Source organism: Psittacula echo, assembly GCF_963264785.1.
Source record: "Psittacula echo genome assembly, chromosome: 2".
NCBI classification, from domain to species: Eukaryota; Metazoa; Chordata; class Aves; order Psittaciformes; family Psittacidae; genus Psittacula; species Psittacula echo.
The window spans coordinates 7,758,467-7,780,729 of record NC_137737.1 but is presented as its reverse complement, the minus strand read 5'-3'; the positions used below and the strand labels follow the sequence as shown (position 1 = coordinate 7,780,729).

The following is a 22,263-nucleotide window of genomic DNA, read 5'->3' as shown; positions in this document are numbered from 1 at the left end:
ATACAGCCTAACAGAATATTCATAATATATTTTACAGAAAAAATAGCCATGTCTTTATTTTAGAAATAGGTTTCTTTAAAAAGTTCTTTGAGATTTTCATAAAACTTTTTACCCGTGAAGATAAGTTTCCCTTCAGACCTGTAAAAAAAAGCTTAACTTTTAAATCCTTGTGGGTTTGTTTTGTTTTGTAGGAGGGTTTTTTTTTTTCCCTTTAATGCTCTTAACAAGCTTACGATCTATAAATTCCTTACAATAAAAAAACCAGTATCTTTCGGGATCAGATTGGTCACAGGCCGTTCTTTAAAAAGTCAGTGGAGACTCCCTGAATCCATTCTGAAGTGCCTTTTGTGGTTTTTTTCTCTCTCTCTGGGTATCAATAGTGCAGGTTTTCATGGGAATTCAGAGCTCCCTACACATCCTATAGGAAGCCCAGTGCGTGTTGGTGGTGGGGTGCAGCAGTGTTCACAGAGGCTGCGCCTCCCCATCCACCGCAGGAGGCAGAGCTCTTGACTCACAACGCAGTCCACAGTGTTTCCCCAGCCCCTCTGAGGTCTTTGCGAGGTCCAGGGGCCACGCACAGATGCCAGAAGAGCTGGCACCCAGTCCTCATTTGCTTTCCAAGTTATAGCAGTGGACATCTCCTTTTCCCTTCCCATCATACCCGGGAAGTGGCTGTCCGTATTTATCCACACACCAGCAGTAACCTCTCTTCCGGCCTTTGGATGGGCGACACTGAAACACAACAGAAGATACAGTTAGCATTAGTTTTGTTTTCTCTGCTCTAAAGCGTTATATAGCAGGGGTTCCTGATCATTAGATGCTGCACTTCCATCTCCTGGAGAGATTGTGCAGAATCAACAAATTATTTATTACCACTACCAGAATATTACAATAAAAGCTTACCTCCTCTGCCCATCAACCCCTTTGGGTCTAGTTACTCCATAATAAAACTGCTCTAAGAACTACCAGAAAAGAGCCTTATGAACTACTCCCTATTATATTCGGCAGCACAGTTGTCCCCTTTGAATACCAGGACTACTTACAACAGTACAGGCTGATGACTGGGACCCATCTTTGGAAAAGAAAGTCAACAGATTTGTTCCACACTAAAGCACAGGTCTGGCAAAGACAGCCACTGCAGCAATGAACACCCTTGGCTTGCATCTGTTTGCTGGAGGAATTTCAATACTGTAGTTGACATTTATTAAGAGATACATAATCCTCCTGTAATGGAGTTATCACTTCAACAACTGTTAGGTGTACTGACTTTATATGTTTATTCTCCTATAAATAAGGTTGCATATACACTAGTCTATAACCTATGTCAGTTTTAGAAGTTGCCTGGTGAATTTGCCAGCAATATTGACCAACCTGAAACTACCACAGGCAACAACACTGAACCTCTTTGGAAATAGTAATGCAGTAAAAGTGAAAATCTAGTATGTACTAAGTAAGCAGTGCTCTCCCCATGGAACCAATAATTGTAAAAACTAGACTGCAGGCGATGACATGAGTCAGGCTGCATTCAGTATGCAGCCCTGGACAGTTACATAGAGTGAACCTCTGGGACCCAAAAGGTTTTCCACCCATTTGAAAGACATGCATCTCCAGGACGCAGATTATCTCACTAGGTTTGCCATGGTCAGCCTCATTGACAAGACACAGCTTCCAGGTGAGCTCAAGTTTTGACATTTGGTGATAACAGGATTCACTGCAAATGCCAAGAGGTGGCTGTTTAGTCAGCACAGACTTACAAAGGAGGTGGCGACACAAGTGTACCTAGCTTTTCAAGGACTGAGGTTTCATCTGTTGCCATCGCCAACATGGAAGAAGATAGGCTAGACTGCAGCCAGTTATGACCCTGTCATGCAAGCAGAGCAAATGCTGCCTCCCAGATCACACTTGCAGCTATTCAAGTATTTCAGGGGTTCAGGCTGGTAGGAGTCAGGTAAACTTTATCACTAACACTCAGCTGCTTGTTCTCCAGAACCTAATAGGCACATCCCCATCTCCCACATGATCAGGGCAGTGGCTTGCAAAGCTAAGTGTCTTTCCCATGTGCAAGTATGTAAGGGAACATCAAGCAAGTGTTTGGCTTCACATGCTGCCAAAAGTGCCTGACCCTTTCAATGTCTAGTTTAGGGCCTCAGGTGAAAGGGTGCTATTCGGAACAGAACTGTGAATATGGGCCACTTCTAGGTTAGCCAGCACCAACACACTGATCCTGATCCAACTAATTTGTGGCAGCATGGAACAGGGTCTTCACTAGGAACTTGTGAAAGAGAGATGTAACATATCACACATTCAACACAAATTTCTGAACAAGACTCCAACTCACTTATTTTTACAGTAAATGAAGTAATGCTCATCATTGTAACCACAAGTTAATCTACCCTCCTGATACATTTTGAGTAACAAGCCCAATGCAGAAATAATATACCATCACCTTCTCTGAATTTGCAGTCCTTCTGTATTAGCCCTATACAAATGGCCATCAGCAGGATGACAAGACCAAGCTCAAAGTCTGTATCAGCTTATTTTAGGAGAGGGTGAAGAAGTTCAAACCTACTGAGAGAACAGCTACATTAATAATTTGCTAAGCTACGTGGTTAGCTGCATTTGAGTTCTAGTTCCCTATCTGGCTGATTTTCTGTACCAAATCTTTATAACTAAGGTTTACAGCTCATGTTTACTGCCTCAAAAGCCTGACTGGGGCTTGCACGTATTCTCCAGGATTTCTGTCAATGCCTGCCCAAAGTCCACTGATGTCAATGGGAAATTTGCCTTCAATTTTGGTGGCAAGTGGACTGGACTCTAGCTTAAGTGGTATTAACATTTAGCGACTTCAGTTCTTCATGCTCAAATGTGAGGAATTCATAACCAGTCTCTGCTGCATTTAAATCTTACAGAAAAGGAAACTGAGGCAGCAGTTCTTGTTTTTCCCAAGGGAGTACGCACAGACGGAGGCTGAATTAGAGCACAGGGCTTCTGGCTGCCAGCCTGGTGCTCCAGCAATGAAACTACACTTCTGCTAATAATAGTAACACAGCCTCCCCTTTTAGAAGTACTATATGAAGTATGTTACACAACTCTTGCTGATTCATATGCTTGCATCACTCTCAAAACAAATGATCAATTAAAAGTTATCTCATGTTGTTGGAGGTTTTGATTGCTTTTTACAGTTGCATAATCAATTTTCAGAATTAACTGCAACGTGAAGTTAGTCTGCAGGAACACCTTCCTTACTATTACTGTTTTCTTTATTTCCCAATCTGTGATTTTGTACTACTTGCTCAGCCATGGTGTCAATAGTAAAGCACTTTTGATTCAGTGATACTTTTATCCTTAAGCAGCTGGTTTGCATTCCCTACATAAGTGGCAGAGAGCTCATAGGGAATAAAAACAAAATCCACTCCTCTGAATTTTGCACTCAACATACATTTCAAGGCTCTGCCTAGCTCTTCTGTATGACTTCAGAAGTCCAAAAAGCTGGAAAACCTCCCAAGCTGTGGAGTCAGTAATTGCTTCTGATAGGAACACCAGCTGCCAGCTTCCATGCCACCTGCCCCTCTCCCTTCCACAAAGAAGTGCCGCAGAGGCATCCGTGGGGCACAGCAAAGCATATGGTATCCCATTGAATTCCTGGTCAGCCCAGAGGTCTCCATGGAGCTACAACTGTGGTCTCCTGGAACAGACTGCAGACAGCACTGACATATACCTCAGGCCGTTTTGGCTCCTGCCAAGCCCAGCTCTGTTTTTAGTGGAACGATGCCAGCTCACATTTAGGTGAGTATCTGGCTCCAGTACACAAATATGGGGCAATTCTAGTAATTGCCCCATATAATACTTCTAATTTCATCAAAACCTCTTTTTCCATGCTTGAGGCAGAAACATGCCTGCATCAACCTATTCCACATAAACGCACCTATGTACCTACGACCGTACATGCATGATTTATTAAGACAAAGAATTCTAAATTTTAATAGGCCTGATTTTAAAAGTTTATACATAAACACAAAGTGTGAAATATTTCTCATGTTATACCCTGACAGGTTAATTTACGTTCTCAAAATCATTTCACATATGCAAATTACTCCCTATGGCTGTTCCTGGAAAGTCCATTTCTACATATCCACAAACATCTTGAAAAATAACTGCTGTCACCTTGACTGGAAGAGTAGGTGACCAGGAGGGCAGAATATATGAACACAAAGTGCCTCCTGAATGTGCTTTAATTGTTTCCAGGTTGATCATAATTTATCAGATTCCTACCATCATACACCTATCTACATTGTAATCCTTGGCAGTGATTTTGCCAACTGTTTCCAGAATTAAGAACACCTAGTTCATACTTTTTTGTTTGATGGATTTACTATTTCCTAACCTATTATTATGAATTTTGTTGTCACAACAGAATATAATTGAATTGCAGATTGAATGCTGCTAATAATAGCAATGAAATTAATACAATACCCTAGCCTTCTGTTAATGAGATTAAGCACCTGCTCACAGTGCCTAAAGTATCAGACCTACATGTTGATGCTCCAACAAAGAAAACCAGACAAGCACAACTGCTGCATTGCCTTGCAGACAGTGAACTCAGTCTGGACAGGAGTGAGACTCACTTCTCAAAACTGATCATTTTTAATACACATCAATTCTATCAGGGCAACTCAAATACATTATTTTTGGTTGGTATTCTGCTTCTGTGAGAAGCAGCCTGCCTGTGTAAGCCCTGTTCCCAGGGTGGACTGAGGTTCATTTGCAGGAGAAGCACTCCAACTGCATTCATGTAAAATATTTACTCACATGGGCTCTATTTGTGGGCATCTCCTACAAGACCCTGAGTTGTCTCAAACTACCACTGAAAGTATTGGACCTATGTAAATTGGCACGGTGCTTGACAAGGCTGGCCAGGTTATGAAAGTGCCCCTTCATCCTCTATGTTTGCTGACCGGATGGGCTGTTGCACACAGAGCAGGAACTTTTCCTAAAGCAGTCTGGAAGTCTCCAGGCATCACGGACACTACACAGAGGGCAGAGGCATGTCTTTGCTCCATATCAACACCTTACTCTCATAAATCAACTTCTAGGAACAAAGACAGGTAAGTACATTATCCGTCTCTCCTATTTTTCCCCTCTATTTCCATTTTTCCTGCCTTAGTGGCAAAACTATGATTGCACTTTAAAGTACAGTCACCCTTTAAAGTAAGGCACTTTAATACGTGCTTACTGTGGATGTGATTTACTGCATACATATGCCAGAAACTGCATGCAAACCACCACCCTTTTGCTGATGAAGCAAAAACCTCAGAGTCTGAAAACAGATGAAAGGAAGATCTACTGAACAAAGTAAATACCAATCTGTGGTCTTCTGTAATACCTAGAGAAGGAAAAGGGCCACAGTACGCTTGTGTGCCTTGAAAGCAGTTAAATGATGTGCTGTTCTGAAGTAGCTAAGCAAATGCTTCTATGGCACAGGCACAAATCACAGTCTTAGCCTCACTCCACACAGCAGCCCGACATACTTTCTGAGCAAACACAGACTGAGATGTGGGCATTGGTCTCTGCTAGTTCACATGCAGCAGGAGACGATACAGGCTTCTCAAAACTCCTGAAAGAAACTGTTCCAGCTCCACCAGCTGCTCAGGGAAAAGCTGGGGAGCACAGACAAGCTCAGCAGCACGCACCGAAGGTCAAACAGCCTAAGTTGGTGCTGGGCTGATGGCAGAAGGGAAGGCTGTAAACCTCACGCCTATTGCAAACACCCCACCTGACACTGCCAGCTTAATGCATTGCTCCAGGGAATACCCAAAAGGGAAAGACTGTTTCTAAGAAAGCTAGAAGCCAAAAAATGGAGAGATACCATTCCTAAAATAAGGTTGCCTGGTCGGAGGTCGGGCTCTCACTTCCAACTGATCAACTGCATTAGCTAGTGACACAGTCAGCCACTCCTTTGGTTACCACAGATAGAGAGGCTGACTCGTGTAAACCCAAACGGGAGAGATAAGATGGCCGCAAACAACACCTGCCCTTACAGAGGGTTTGCCTTGAGGAAAATCTGAAATAAACTTGATTTCAGGAGATTTTGGAATTATACATTTGGAGGCAGGTCATTAAACACTGGAATTAGATGGGACGTGCACACTAAGCAGAAAAACTGGCAAGTCTTGCACTTCCCAAGTTCCTGAATGAGCTTTCAAGGACACCAGCACTAAATGGAGAATGCTGCCATGGTTCAACCCCACACAACTAAAGCATAAATACCTGCAGCTAAGGTCTGCATTTGTCAAGAAAGGTCACAAACCCAGAACCAAAGAGGGCTGAGAAGCCATCCTTGCTGCAGAGTAACTACCAGATGTATCACTTTCATGATAACATGACTTGGATTTTGGAAGAGACCCGTGTAGCACATAAAGGACAGATATATACCTTTCTCAAGTTGCCTTTTGTAATATAACCCAGTGCAGTTCTTCTAGGAACTCTCAAGCAGGCAGCTATTTACAATTCAAAGCATTGATCTATTGCAGTCATATGGTGACTGCAACATTAGCTCTGTGGGTTATTGCAGAAGCACTGCCTTTTTTAAACCAAAGGGCATTAGTATGTAGAACACCAGACAACCCATGTGTGATCAGGTATGAAGTTTCCCAAACAAACCTGCTGTCATGACCAACAGAAAATAAAATACTGTCCCCACTTGACAAGGTTCAGCACTATCAGATCATGTCCTAAAAGGGGAAACAAACTAGTTCCTCTGTAAAATGGTACATAACACATGTCGCTGGAAAGATCTTTCAGCAAAGATGAAGAAGCGGTGAAGTGCATTCAGTGAAATGAACAAGACTCTGTACTTACTTGCTTTTTCTTGTAGAACCCCTTCTTGTCACAATTTGGAATATGAAAACCCCTGGGACTCAAGACATTCAGGATCTTTAGGTGGTTTAAAGTGTCCTCCATTTCTCTACGACAGGGACCCTGTTAACAAGCATGTTTCAAAAACACTGATGAAACTTCATTCCCAAATGCTTTCACACAACAGTTAATAAATCTTTAAAGGGCAAGAAGCACAAACCCAAACAAATCCATTAAAACAAAGGGATGGCCGGGTATGTCAAATGGCAGACCATTCATTCACAGATAAAATTCGGACTTTCTGCTTTATTTAGGACAAACTGATTTCTTAACACTGAAGGCCCTATGCTATGCTGAGCCATAGACTGGCATTTCCAGTTGGAATCACAGCCACAGATACTGGTCAAGCCTTCCCGTAGGTATGTAAATCAGTAATATATAAGAAAACTTAGGTTTGAAAAGCTGGCCTTTTCACCAAGTGGGAAAAGAAGGTAGGTAGGCAATTGGAAATACATTACTTTGTAGATTTTCCCTAAAGCCATTTGATTTTCATGATTCTGCTGGATTTGAAAGTTTAAGTGAAATGTATTTAATTGAAAACAAGTAGTGGCATAATGTGTATGCATGCGCATATATATATATATATAAATACTACAACTTTGAACAACTGCCAATTTCAACTGGACCAAACAGATGCAGCCATGCAAAGGAATGGTTGCACGCAAGTCTTGTTAGATAAGTCACCTAATGAGATATGTCAATAGATAACTTTTTGCCTCACTTTCTCCATCTGCAAAAGGCTGACAACAATGTAGTGAGGATTAGCTCTAGGACAATGAGCCAAAAAGAACTTCCAGAAGCACTTTTAAGAGCAGGTCTCAAACACCAATTAATTACTCCTCACTGCAGCCCTTCAGGGCAGGGAGTAAAGGCTTACAAGCCCCACTCTGCAGTCACAAAACCAGGAGCGGAGGAGTTCACGTTTTGCCAGAGGCCAAGAGGCAGTCAGTGTCAGCAGTGGGATCAGGATTCAAGAGACACGACCTGCAAACTGTGCTTAGCTACACTCCTGTCTGGGCACATTACTGACTTGGTCCACCAGCTTGTTTCTTCAGGAGAGACCCAAAAAAGCTCCTTTGCATGGTTGCACGGGTTTAAAACATGTAAATTGCTGTATCAACACAGAGACTCATTTGGTGCAGTTTTTAATTAGTGAAGTAATGACACTTGTACTTTCAAGTGGTAATATTAATAGCTTGCTCATATAAAGTGCCTTCAGTGTCTAAAAGCATAGAGACTCCATGGTTCTACTGGAGTTTAAAATTGATTTTCTTTCATTAACAAAAACCTTCCTTGCTGCTTTCATGTTTTCTTTCAGTATCAATCTCACAAGCTCTAAACATACACTTTAAAATGCTGCTCTTATGGGCAGTTCCTCAAAAAAGCCCCAGAACTGCTCAGACACACTGACTGCAAATCACAGACATTCAGAGATTTGGTCCCAAGTCAGGCCTACAAAAAGATCAACAGTCCTCTTTTAATTAGTATTTTGAAGCAGGCTTCCAAAGTCAGAGAGATCAGTATCAAAAGCTAACATGCAGACACAGTTAGAAGGGCATTTGCTGACAAAGGCACCTGTCCTCGATGGACTTATTTCTGGTTCTTACAGACAGCTTTGGTAAGCCAGGGTGCCTTTGCTCACGGGGCCCAGCTACCATGCAAGTGAAATACTCATCCTCACTAACACCAGGATCCTATTTCCTGAGAGCTACCAAAGTTCATTCTTTTACTGTAGGCAGTTTACTTCATGTCCTGGGGGAGAGGATACCCTGAAAGGCGGATACTTAAGAGTTTTTATTAGACAGCTGGACAACAGTGACAAACTGAACATGCAGCTTCACCACCTTCGTTGTGTTAACCTGGAGGCCACTCTTTTCAGACACATCTTTCCATCTCATACAGGTTTCAAAACCTTTTTTAGCAGACAGGAATCCACATCTGGCTTAACCACAACTGTTTTGATGAAACACCAGAGTATTTCCCAGACATATTTTTTAGGCCATCTGGCACAGGCGCAAGGATAACCACAGGATTATCAGCCAGGATGTCCAGGAAGAGGAATTATTCTCCCCTCGGATTCAACAAACTCCAGCTGCCCTGCAAATCCACTGGGCACAGTCAGTAGAAAGCAATAGCAGCTCATGTGCCAGTGACTCTTTGCATTTATTCAGTGGCACCAAATGATGACTGCAAGTGAAGGTGATGTTCAGCATGTAGAAACAATGACTGACCAGTCAAGATCCTAGTCCTCAACCCAGCCCAAGTTTATCTCCCTTGACTTGCTCCATGGAGTGTGAATACAGTGCCGCTACACTGAATGTGAAACATCTTTTTTCCGTTATTGCAACCCAATAATGCTGTTTACAACCAATTTCAATGATGACAATACTAAAGCTGCCCCAAGTCCCCTCACATTACAGGGGAGAACAAGAACTTTTAGTCTCTAAGAAATGACTTAGTGAAAGTCGGACTTGTATCAACGTAAGTACCATTGCATTAGGCCTCTTTTCCTCTTTTCTGAATGTGACCTGCTTGGCCTGCTGACTGCCTGCATTTGCCAATCTGACAGTTTTGCAGTTAAGGAGTGTGCCAGAGTGCCCTAAATGGCTACTACAGTTACCACCATTTAGTTATTTAGTTTATTTATCTATCTTGTCATGTGCAGAACATGCATATACTTGCTTGCACACACATTCTGCAAAATGCCTTTCCATTTACAAGATGTACTTACGTATTCAGTCTCTTGTTTGGATTCAGAAGAGAAATTCAGCGTGTCTGTACTCTGCGAATCATATTCCACTTTATAGCGCTGTGTGTTTTTGGCTTGCACTTTCCTGATGATATCTATTTTGATGTGTGGTGGATGCGATTTGGAATCTGGCACCCTGTGAGTGTTTGGGATGGCCTGATTTTCTACGCTGCTGGTACTCCGGTCTTCGTCTTCTTCTGAATCACTGGAATTTCCTTTGAGAAGAACAAATGCAGCAAAGAAAAAAATGTTAATCAACTGCCAGCAGCATCTGGAAGGGCAATAAGCCACTAGATTAGTCTATGGGCTTCATTTCCCTTTATAAAATAGTGATATGTAAAAAGATGACCAATTTGGCATTCTGCATGCATCAGCGCCCTTGCTGCCAAAGCAATGGCTTTTCTAACTGAAGCATCCCCTTGCTTCCTGAACACTTTTTCTTTCTTAAATTCATTCAACTTACAGAACAGGGGGGAAGGGAAAAAAACAAAACCAACACATTTTAAGTCTTCTGGTATTAAAATCAGAAACATATCTAGGTGCACAATATACATTTTAAAGGTAATGGTCAAAAAAATGCCATTCATTCTGTAATGATGTCAAAGGACAAGCATCTCCTTTCATCATGAGGTTCAAAAAATATTTTCTCTTTAAACTACCATCCACAAAAATACAGGAAAAGCACATTCCCCCCCCCCCCCCAAATACTGCATAAGCCCAGTGTTCCTGTACCTTCTGAGGTATTTGTCTACACTGCATTCCTCCCTCATAGGAGACTCCTGCAGTGTAACTGTAACTGGCTGGGAGTTTTTCCAAGTTTGGATATTCCTATCAGCTAAGTAGCTAAGTCCCACTAGTTGCTGCCTTGGCTGCCAGCCACTTATTTTTTCCTTCATTAAAGAAATAATATTTGGAATGCACAGTAACTGATGCGCAAGGAACATCCTGGAAATCTGGATGTTCCTTAAAATTAGACTTGATGGCTCACTGAAAAACCACAGAAGCCGAGAAATTCAGCACTAAACCTGAAAGCCCATGTTCACACAGCCCATTGACTCTAAATATCTCAACATAGGCAGCACAGTGGCAGTGCCAACACACAGGAACAGGGGAGGAACATGAGGAGGAGAAGAGATCCGAGTTAACATCTTGGTGCTGGTGGTTTTACTGTAGCCACTGCTGGCAATGGACATAATTGACCAGGAAAATCCAACTCCCACTGCAAATGGATTAAGGAAGTTTAAGTCTTAAGTCTAAATTTCCTGGCTTTTGTGGGTTTAACTCAGACTCTCAGCGGTATTTGAACATATTTTTGGTGGTTTAATGTCCTGTTTTTAAACAGTGGTATTTTTTTCCCTCATATACTCAATGAATTCTGCAAGAAATGGCACAATAAAATGTTATAAACCTGAATCTCCTAAATATAAATACCATGCCTACTAGGTTTTCTGCCATTAGTCCAGTTCAATAGTTTGCCTCCTCTCCCAAAAATAAGTACAAAATATTCTTAGTGTGCACTAAATAATTACCAGGCTGGTCATTTCAGTTTAGATAGGCCATCACATTTCATCAGCACTTCTTACAGTTCAACTTGCAGCAGTTGTAATGCCACATTTTAAACTGCAAAGCATATTAACTTAGTTTCACAAGACTTGGTGCTGTGTTAGCTTTGCAGCCTCATAACAGAAACACAACTGCTATTAGACTTACTTGCTCTGTTTTTAAGGAGCAGATCAGAACAGTTGTACATACACACTGGTACTTAACACTTTCATGCCCCCAGAAAAATGAACTGTAAAGTACGTCAGTGGCCTGCTAACAGTTGCTGTGCCAGAAGGTATTGTAACATACACCACCCTGCACTGGTTTCTAGCCATTTCTATAAACTAGGTAGCTTGTGATGCAGGACCTAGCTGTTTGTAAGGGAGATCATGGGATGGTCTGGGTTGGAAAGGACCTTAAAGCTCATCCAGTTCCAGCCCCCTGCCATGGGCAGGGACACCTTCCACTAGACCAGGTTGCTCCAATCCCCGTCCAACTTGGCCTTGAACACTGCCAGGGATGCGATCCTGCTCGGGAAGAGTGCATACCAGGGAGTGTTTGATTTAGAGCTAAGAGTGGAACAGTCCCCATGTGGAGGAGGGCACTATGGATCACACAGGTTCAGCTAACTTCTTCCTTAGCGCACCCCAGGTTTGCCACCTTCACTCCTTGAATGTGAACTCTAAAGGTCCTACTCAGCACTTTTTAAGGAATCAAAGCTCCTATTGATTTCAAAATCAGAGTTCTCCCTCTAGCCAAGAATGCAGAAACAGGAACTCAGCATTTGGACTGTTGAGGCTGAAAATAGAAAGGTTTTCAGCAAAGTGCAACTCTGCCTCCCCCTTCCTTAACAGTCACTGTTAAAAGCACTGCCCCTCCATTAAACAGCACCAGCTCTCAAGTATGCAGCGGACTCCCCTCCTTCCCAATCCATATGAAGGATGACTATGCAGAGCCAAGTTCATGCGATGAAGGAAGCTGCTCCATGTTCCAATGAGGTTTAAAACTTCAGCGAGTACCTCTGAACTCTCATTCATATTGTCACAGCTTGGGAGCAGCACATAAATAATTATAATAAGGCATCTCCTGCTTTCATAGCAGCCAGTTAACTGGAGCACTGGTGCCACTTCCTCAACTATGGAGAGGCCAGCCAAAGAGTCTCTGCAACCTAGCAGAGCAACTCTTGGCTTTTTAAAAATGCAAACAGTGGAAAGCCTTTTGACACACTTTTCTATTAAACAAATGTTAACATACTTGCTGTTGGTTAGCAAACAGTCTAATGAAATGTTTGCGCAGAGAGTCTGTGCTTTCTTGATCCCAATCCCAAGTTTCCCTGTCTTAAGTTTCCAAATGTGCACGCTAACAGAACTTTTTCCAACCCTCCCTTGCTCTTCAAACAAAACAAAACCTGCTCTGTGAACGTCTCATTTACAAGACATGTAAGAGCTACGGGAAAGCTTCATTTGACCTAAGATTTATTTGCAGTGCAGGCAAAAAATCCCAACGTCCTCTTAAACACCGCTGTGCAAATGCTTTGTTCTCCACCTTCCCGGTCCAGGGGAGTATTTAACACCCTACCCCTCCTTTTTCCTTCTTTTTCTCCCTGTGCTTAGCATTCCCCTGACCTAGCCGCGCTGCAGCGCAGATTTAGCCCACTCTATCCAGCTTTCTCGCACCTTCTTTCCAGGAACACTGGGGCCAAACTGCAAGGATTTCACCCTTTCTTCATCCCGGCAGCCCCACGCACCCCCAAGACCCATCTCTACACACCTCCCGGGGTTATTTAATGAAAGGGCAACTCTGCCTCTTCTGCGAGCGCATCGGTGTTGAACAAAACAGGTATCTACAGAAATAAGGTCTCAGAAGTAAATCTTCCTTTCCTTCTGCAAAAGCAGTCCTCCTCCTAAACGATCCCAGCCTCGGCTACGTGGTTGCCCGAGGAGCCCCGGCAAGATGTGAGGGGAGAAAAGGCAAAGCTGTAAAGGGACAAGCAGCCCTGCAGCGCCTGCGCTTCCCCCACCGCTGCGTGCAACTTACTTAGAGAAAATAAATAAATAAGAAGAGCGCAAGGACGCGGGAACGCGCACACAGTCGCGCACGCTCGCGGTCTCCTCTCCCCTCCGCGCCGAGCCGCGGCCCCCTTACCTGCAGCATGCGGCCCCGGCAGGAGGAAGGCCCGCAGCTTGCCGCCCGCCGTGGCGTTGGTGCAGAGCCCGCGTCCCTCCAGCAGCGCCTGCAGCGGCCGCGCCTCGTCCCGCCGCGGCTGGCAGCTGAGTCCGGCGCCGCAGCGCTCGGTGTAGATACCGCAGGACTGCCCGATGCGCAGAGCGCAGGTGAGGCAGCAGCCGCAGCCCGGCTCCCGCACCCGCTCGGTGCAGTCGGGCTGCAGGGGCTTGCACTGCTGCAGCGCCCGCGCGTCGCAGGGCTCGCACCGCACCACCGGCCCCGCCAGCGCCGCCGCCGCCCGCCGGACCAGCAGCGCCAGCGCCGCCGCCGCCACTGCCCACAGCACGCCGGGCCGCGGCACCATGGCAACCGGCGGAGGAGGAGGAGGAAGGGGGGCGGCCCGCCGGGAGGCGCGCACCCCCGGGCCGGGAGCGGGACGGGCAGAGCCGGGGCGCGGCCGGCTGTGGAGCAGCGCGCACCGACGGGGCTGCGGGCACGGGGGCCGCTCGCACACACCCTGCGCTGCCGGCCCCTCTCTCTTCAGCCGCCTGCCCTTAGTCACATAGAGGTAGTCAGAGCCCGCTGGCAACAAAGGCAACTTTCCCTTTCTTCCCCCCCTCCTCCTCCGTGCAGAGCGCCTCAGTCACCGGCACTAAATTATTGGTTTTCCACACAAAAATAAAAAGTACAAAAAACCCAAAACAGACGGTCTGAAGAAAACTTGGTCCAAAAAAACCGCTTCAGAGAAGAAAGGAGAAAAAGGGGATGAAAAATAGAGAGGAGAGGGGGAAAAATGAGTGAGGAGAGCACGATCGCCGTCCGTTTATTCTCTTCCCGCCCGCCGTGCCCCGCCGCTCCCGCCCGGCCCGCCCTATATAGCGCCGCGGCCGCCGGCCCGCCCCGCGCCATGGATAAGGAGCGGCGCGGCGCGGGGGGGAGCGGCGGGGCACGGCGAATCCAGGTTTCGGTCGCGGGAGGGCGGTGCGGGCGGTGGGCGCGGCGGTGCCGGGGGTTATGGGCACTTCTTAGAAGTCAGCTGTAACAGGGGCACGGCTGCGGAGGGGGGGCACGACGTGTGCCTTTTGTCCCCACATGAAATACTCCGTGTGTGTGTGTCCGTGTTCCCGTGGCACCGGAGGCACAGCAAAGCTCGAGGAGAGTGCCCTTTTTTAGGCTTTTGCTTACACACACATATACACACACACTCAGGTTCAGGGCATCCCTCGGGACCGGCTCACAGCTCCCACGACAGCTGCATTTCCTAGGAATCATCATAGAATCATAGAATGGTTTGGGTTGGAAAGGATCTTAAGATCATCCGGTTCCAGCCCCCCAAGGAAGATGGGGGGAATGTATATGTACACATGCACATCTGCACAGATGTTGCTCTCTGGCACAGGGCTCAGCCCAGTGTTGTGCCCCAGCATCGTGGATGTGTTCCCCTATCTTTTTGAAGTGTTTTCTGAACTCTTAAAACTTTTCCCTCTGTCCATAAGTTTCCAGTGCCAACAGCCTCTTAAATCTAGAAGAAAAAAACAACCTACCCCACAAAAAAAACCCAACAGTGAAACCCTACATTATTTTATACAGTGAATGTGTTGGTATTCTGTTCGTAGCCACTACAAATTCTACCCTTGTTCTGCTAGGCTTATTTCATGGAATGGTTTGGGTTGGAAAGGACCTTAAAACTCATCCAGTCCATCCCCTTGCCACCAGCAGAGACACCTTCCACTAGACCAGGTTGCTCCAAGCCCCATCTAACCTGGCTCTGAACACTGCCAGGGATGGGGCAGCCACAGCTTCTCTGGGCACCCTGTGCCAGCAGCACCCTCACAGGGAAGAACTGCTTCCTTCTATCTAACCTAAATCTCCCCTCTGTCATGTCAATCCCCCTGTAAACTTGGCTTAACCTAAATAGAGAAATTCTGAATTAGCAAATGCCAAAGTTTGTGACCATCCCTTCTAAAGCTCTCCTGCAAGCTGATGCAGAAGAGGAGGGTGAGGCGTATATGTAAATGTATATATGGTGGTTCAGCCATAGGAACATGAACCAATAATGCTCGCAGATACTGGCTTATACAAATATATTCTGCCATGGAAGGGATAAGAGCCAGACTGCCCTGTTTTCAACCCCTTCATCATTAACACTGACGCTCGTTCCCCAGCAATTCATCAGCTGATCATGTGTCTAAGTTCAAGTGGAAAAGTGGAGTATATACGTTATTGCTCCAGGTACTGCCCATGATATTGAATATCTTGAAAACTGCACTTTTTACAAAAAAAGGCCTTTTTAGATAATTGGAATCAACTATTCATTTTGTTTTCTCTGTCTTTTATGCAGTAATGATACCTTTCAGATACCATCTTGAACGGGACGCCGTACATAGCACAGGAAAAAAAAACCTGATTTCACGTGTGAAGAATATGGCACAAGAGTAGATAAAGACTTTTCCTCGGGAAATTAAATGAAGGATGTGTTGGAACAAAGATCAGCCTTGCTTAATGCTCTGATGGGTGACTGCACCAAAGGGTTTTAGCCTTCTTTTGTCTTTTTGCTCATTTTGTTCATTGACCAAAAGAGGTCGCAGGTTGTCCAGGATTGAATTAGAGACATCGTAAATCTGTGCGAGCCCATCTACAAAGGGGGAATTGATCAAGATCAAGCATAGTACACTGCATATTTGGTTTCAGGGTTGGGGGCTTTCTGAGACTATTGCAGAAGAGCTGACTGTTACCTTTCTATCTTACTTTGGTTTAATAACTGTTTATAGATGATGAAGTCTGAAAATCTTTGGGATTGTCTGGCAGTGCATATCAGGAGAACTCAGATTAGGTTCTAGCAGAAAGAAGAAGCCTTCTTTCTGCTCTAGCAGTAACACAGTAGGCTTGCACTGTACACTGTGTACATACAGGCATCTTTTCAGCTGGGGCAAGCTTTTATATCATGCTGCTTTCAATACTGAAACAATAATGAGGGGAAATGCTGAGAGAAGGTAAGTAAAATAGGACAAAGGGAATTAGGGGGCAGAATGAATGAAAGAGAGCAACCCTTTTTCTTCACCACAGTTGTACACCTCTTCATTGCACACTAGTACCAGTGTAGCTTGTAATTCAAACTGTGAATGTTTGAATGTTTTTATCAACTGAAGTTTGATTTCCACCTGAAATTTGATTTCTATCATCAGAAAGACTTTTTCCCCTTTCTTTTCCCTTTCTTTTCTTTCTTCTATAACTTCTCACAAACTTTGTGATGCACCATTTTGAAGTCCTGATAATACAAGGAGGTATTTGCAATGTCACAGAATAAAGGTGGTCCACTTTTTTTTTTAATATAAAATTGGTGAACTTTGTATAATATTTTTAAATAGCATAAACCAAGGTTAATGCAACATCAGGGTGCTTTGAACAAAAAGCATTCCAAATGGAAAGCTAACACTGCCAAAGATGGGGCTTTGCAGTCAGTGAGTAGAAAGCCAGTGCTGTGTCAAAGATCAGACTGGCCTAACAGCTTTTGCTAAACACCTGGCTATTTGCAGTGTCTTAAACCAATGGGGGCTGCACTACAATGCATTGATAAGAATGACAGAATTTGGTTCAAAAGCTTATTTTGCAAACAGAAGGAGGATAACAATGTATGTAGAAAGCCAAATAAGACATTGATTGAGAAAGAAACCCATTAAAAATCCCAAAGCACACCTATAGCAGCTGAATTACTCTTATAGCCCAAACCTTAGTAATATTGATGGAATTCTTCTATGGACAAGGCCAAGGGGTAAATACGCTAAGTAGAAATGTTATAAAACTGTACCAAATCTGAATGTCCGCGTTTAATTTTACTGTTTATTCTAGAGGCTTTGCAAATTTATTCCTGTTTATTCAGTTTTATTGGGAAAAGAGGAAGAGGCAAAAGTCATGTAAGGTTATACCAAACCTTTACAGTCAGTTCTAGATGATGGAGAGCAAAAGAGGAGCAACCAACTGAAGTTGCTTCAGAGAATCTCCTCCCATTGCCCTAGAGAGTGAGAGTGTAATATATGGAAGCACAAAAAGGATGGACTTTACTTCCCCTTTCACTTTATCCTCCTGCCTCCTTCATATTCAGTTCTCTCTTCGATGCATTAGCTGAACTCATACCTTTTGTGTACTTGTTTATTGGGGGCTGTGTTTGCTACAGGGGCAAGACATGACGACTAGATTTGTGGTTGAAGTAGCACTACTTTCCGCTGCATGGTCACATTGCATTTTTGAGTAATCCAGACATTTTAGCATAGTCCTGTTGTACTGCATATGGTTACACTACCCAAAATTTAACTGTCAAGAACGTGAGCTTTCCTATATAATGCCATTTTATAAAATGGCATTAAAAAACTTCTTTTCCTATTTCAGACCAAAAATAACCCTCCCTTCACTGAAATCTAGAGGTACATAGCTCATCTTGGGTTGAGGGCTAAATCGACATTTGCAAAGTGTTCTTTAATTTGGGTCTTTCTGCTCTTATTTTTGCAGACTTTGGAGTTTTATGTACAATAAACTTCTGAAGTCAGCAGAAAGTAGGATTTCCTCAATGTGTTCTTGTTTTTCAGAGGCAGACTACTCAGATTTACAATGAAGTCAGTTGATAAAATACGTACTTTAAACTCGATTTAAATGGTACTTTCTAGATCACTATTTTCACAATGGCAGTGATTAAGATCTCAGCATTATTTGTCACCTGTCTGCAAAAATACACTTTACTGACAATTTCCCACAGACCTGCTCCTAGTTTGGGGCAAGACATGAACATCTCACACATTTTCCAGCTGCCCTCTTAAGCCAAGCACGCAGGCTTACAAAGTATAAGACTGTATGGATTCCTCACAGATGCCACCCTATGCCTCTTGTCTGAAGATGGCAATCTGAATTCAGTGTGACACAACAAACAAGAGCTGAATTTGAAAGCAGATAAATTAAGAAATTGAAAGAGATGTAACAAGTACTTTGGTAGGAAGTCAAGCGAACTGAACAGAGTTTACACATTAGCAAAGACTTGTCAGGATTTGTCCCTTTCTTTGCTTACACAAACAGTTACCAAACATTTCCCTTTACTAATTGAGGCACCTTGTTAACCATAATAGAAGAAGGGAAGATAGCTGATAGGTTGCCTATTGCAAAGCTCTTACCCAGAAAGGTGTTTGTCTCTTTTATGTACTATTTAGACATTATATAGTGTGTCATGGCAATAAAAATCTCCTGCAATTTAAAGGGAAGAGGGGAATTAGCTGGAGGGAGAAAGAAAGGAAAAAATCTAGCTCTCAGGACTTCTTCATAAGAGATTGCTGCTGGGCCAAATGTTCCCCACACCCACACTGCAGCCAGCAATCTGGGTATTGTGCAAGATCCAAAATGCAGGTGTCATAAGAGGTAAAAGGAGAAATGCTGCTGCTTCAAAAGTGTACAGTCTGCTGGAGCTAGGTATACTGACACACCTGACCTTCTGCCTGCAAGTAAAAAACCAACAACCACATCATAATAAAAAAGTCATATCCTACATTAAAATCTCAGTGAGTCATTGCTTTAACTACTAATGTTAACATCACACAAGTCTCAACCATTTCCAACTGAGAATGGCATTTCTAACATCCTGTATATTGCCCTAGCCATCGAAGTATTGATTGTAAATTGTTGATATTTGTTATACCTTCTCTCTTTGCAACTCTATCATTTCTTTTTTTTTCTTTATCTTGGATATCAGACTTAGTGCATCTTAGTTCAACGCTGGGCAGCATGATACACAAAGCCTCCTTGGCCTCACAGGAGTTAAGGTCCTTTCTTCTTTTGATCACGCTGGGCAGGTCTCAGGTCCATATGAATGTTCACTGATACGTATCTCAACTGTCTGGGTACTAATGCCTATGGAAGTGATAGGCTATGATCTTAAAACAACCAATTTGTATACACATTTTTTACCAGTAATTCAGTTACGTAAATAATACCAGGAAAAACACTCATATTGATTACTATCAATTCACACTTTACTTCAGTTTACTCACCTATTCCATTTCTTTGATTAGGAGTTTGATCTCTTGAAAGACAGCAGTATTCATACTTGCCATTCTATAAGCAACTCATCATTTTGAGTACTCCTGCTAATCAATTAAAGAATTTTGATGTCCACCATGAGGATGCTCAGAGATCAAGTAGTAAGTAATTTCTGATCAGCAGACCCCTTTAAAAATGTCTTAAATTCCAAATCAGTTGCCTTTTTTTAAATGTAGGTTTGTATTTTTACAAGACTTCAGAAAGAATATTGTTCTCTTAGACATGCAGAGCATACTTTTGATAAAAGATACCAATTAGCAGATTCTGAAGCTCTAAGCACTTCGTAGTGTTTATTGCACAATATATGCTTAACAGGCCTGTTAAGTTTTCAGTCTGAAACCTGTCTGATTTACAATGGCATGCACAGAATTGTAAAGGAGTGAAATCAGGGTACAAAATTGTACTTTCCTATAGGAAAAATAAGTTTGCTACACTTGCTAGGATCAGTGTAGGCACTTTAAAATGTAAGAGAAAGTCTCATGGACAGGAGGTGTTTGGTTCTTGTTTCACAAGCAAGTTTTGTTTGATAGATGCTTTGTTGATTATAAATATGTTATCAGTGGACATTTCAGCCTTTTCCCAAAGCAGAACAGAAATAACAAAATCAGACCATGGCTGAGTTTTAATACTTGCTGGAATATTTGAATGGCTCCACAACAATGATGTATCTCTTGATGACAGGACACTGGCACAGTGGAGTAGAATCACTATGAACGATATGATCCTAAATCCATCAAATATAATAGGAACCTCTGTCCTTTTAGGAGCCATTAGTTAGGGTCTTTAGCTGGAGTATAGCTTCTCACAAGAATTTGGCCACTGGATGTGGGAACTGCACAAAGGGATCCTCAGATCTGCTATTGACTGAAAGGAAAAATTTCCCAGGAACACAACAGAAAACCACTGGGGTTTTATTATTATTATTTTTAATATAGTCACATTCTCAAGTCTGGGAAGCCCTACCTAGAAAGATAACAGAAATACATATGACATATTTGATGACGCATGCTTAGTATCCCATGCTGTCTGATGCTTCTTGTTGTTGTTCTGTTTTTCAAAGTCTATTTCCCTTAGGGTTAGTCAGAAAATTATTGTGATTTTTCTTGAACAGGATCGTAAATAGGCTGGTTCCAAATTTCAGCCTAGTTATCCTTGCACAAAGCCTATCTCTGCAATCCACAAGAGTGTTGTATGTCTTGGTTTTGGCTCTGAGCCACAAACTCTGTCCGTTCTAAGACGAATCTGGAAAGTCAAATTGCAGCATACAAACAAACATTCTGCTTCTTTTGTGTACAGCAGTTTCTCAGAAGGATGTCACAAACAGTGCTGGAAAGATAGGTACATCTTTTTGTTACAGATGGGGGTGTGACCAGAAAACAAGGGTGTTAAATCAAATCCTTTTCCTGCTGCTTAAGTCATTGGCAATATTCCTGATGACCTGGGGGCATTTGCGTCTGAACTACTGATGGCCCTTCAATCCATGCGCATAAAGAGACATTAGGTTTAGATAGGTCTAACAGACTAGTTCAAAATACAGCCTTGCAGTGCACTCAGTGCAGAACAGGAGTTTCTGTACTCACTGCTTCAACTTACTGATCTGATAGCACCGCAACAAGCTACTTGTTCACATAGATTTTAACGGGCAACTGGAGTTACAGCACAATTCCTTGGGCATTTTCTGTTGTTCATTAGAGGAACAGGATTGTAGTCTCGTAATTATTGAATACTATATTTAAAATAACTTGAAAATGTGGGCACTTTAGGCTCACCTGATGACATTTAGGATGAGAGGAAATTGCCTCAAGTTGTGCCAGGGGAGGTTCAGACTGGGTATTAGAAAATATTTCTTCACCAAAAAGGTGATCAGGTATTGGAACAGGCTGCCCAAGGAAGTGGTTGAGTCACCATCCCTGGGCACTTAGTGACATGGTTTACTGGTGGACTTGGCAGTGTTAGGCTTATGGTTAGATTCAAAGATCTCAAAAGACTTTACCAACCTCAACGACTCGATGATTCTATAATCTCTGAAGAGAAGTCGTTGTGGACCACGTCTCTACAAATGAAACACTACTAGCTGCCTGTTAAACAAAATGGTCTCTCATGGGGATCTTAGTTTATAGTTTTAGGAAGGCACACTATGGCAGTCACATCGTTTGTGGAATTCACTTCACTGGTTCAATTGTCCTTTCATAACAACTCTAAGAATGAAGAACAGCTCTTCTGAAATTAATGGAGCTACAACAGATCAGTTCACCCCTCTCCTTATTGGCTTCTATATCTTAGTCTCTTCTTTATACTGTTTCTGCACTAAAACCTTTGTTGAGTTCAGCCAGATTGGTCAGAAGCTTGATAATAGCAATTTTTACTGGAATACGTACAGTTTTGAATACTCACATATAGATTTATTATCATAGGAGGGTATGAAAAGGATACAAAGACAACAGTCCTATTCCTGCAGCTGTGTCCCTCCTATGTGCATTTTATATGACATACAACTGTTTCAGTCTACTAGAAAAGTGATTTCAAGCAGATGCTTTCTGAGCTTTCTGGGCTCATCCACAACCAAACTTCTTAACAAGAGGTTTTATTCTACCAGACGGGAGCAAAAGATAAGGGCTGTCTCTTTTCATTAAAATGTCTATTCTTCATTTTAACCAACCTAATTAATTGCCTTAAACAGCTTCTAGTTCATAAATGCCTCTCTAAGGAAAACACCAGAATAACAATTATAGGCACTTTTTTCCCATAGACTACGTATGCAACCGCATATTTTATTCCTATTCCTTTGAATTAAACATAGATGCCCAATGTGA

At 43.0% G+C, this 22,263-nt stretch overlaps 1 protein-coding gene across 1 annotated transcript; it reads right to left on the bottom strand.

The window, feature by feature from the left end:
• Positions 1-606: 606 nt before the first annotated feature.
• On the bottom strand, positions 607-13,736 carry IGFBP3 (insulin like growth factor binding protein 3; the record flags this gene model as incomplete). Its single annotated transcript, XM_080611824.1, has 4 exons — positions 607-732; positions 6,859-6,978; positions 9,647-9,879; positions 13,352-13,736. The coding sequence occupies 4 exons, from the start codon at positions 13,734-13,736 to the stop codon at positions 607-609; spliced, it is 864 nt and encodes a 287-aa protein (XP_080467950.1).
• Between the last annotated feature and the right edge of the window lie 8,527 nt (positions 13,737-22,263).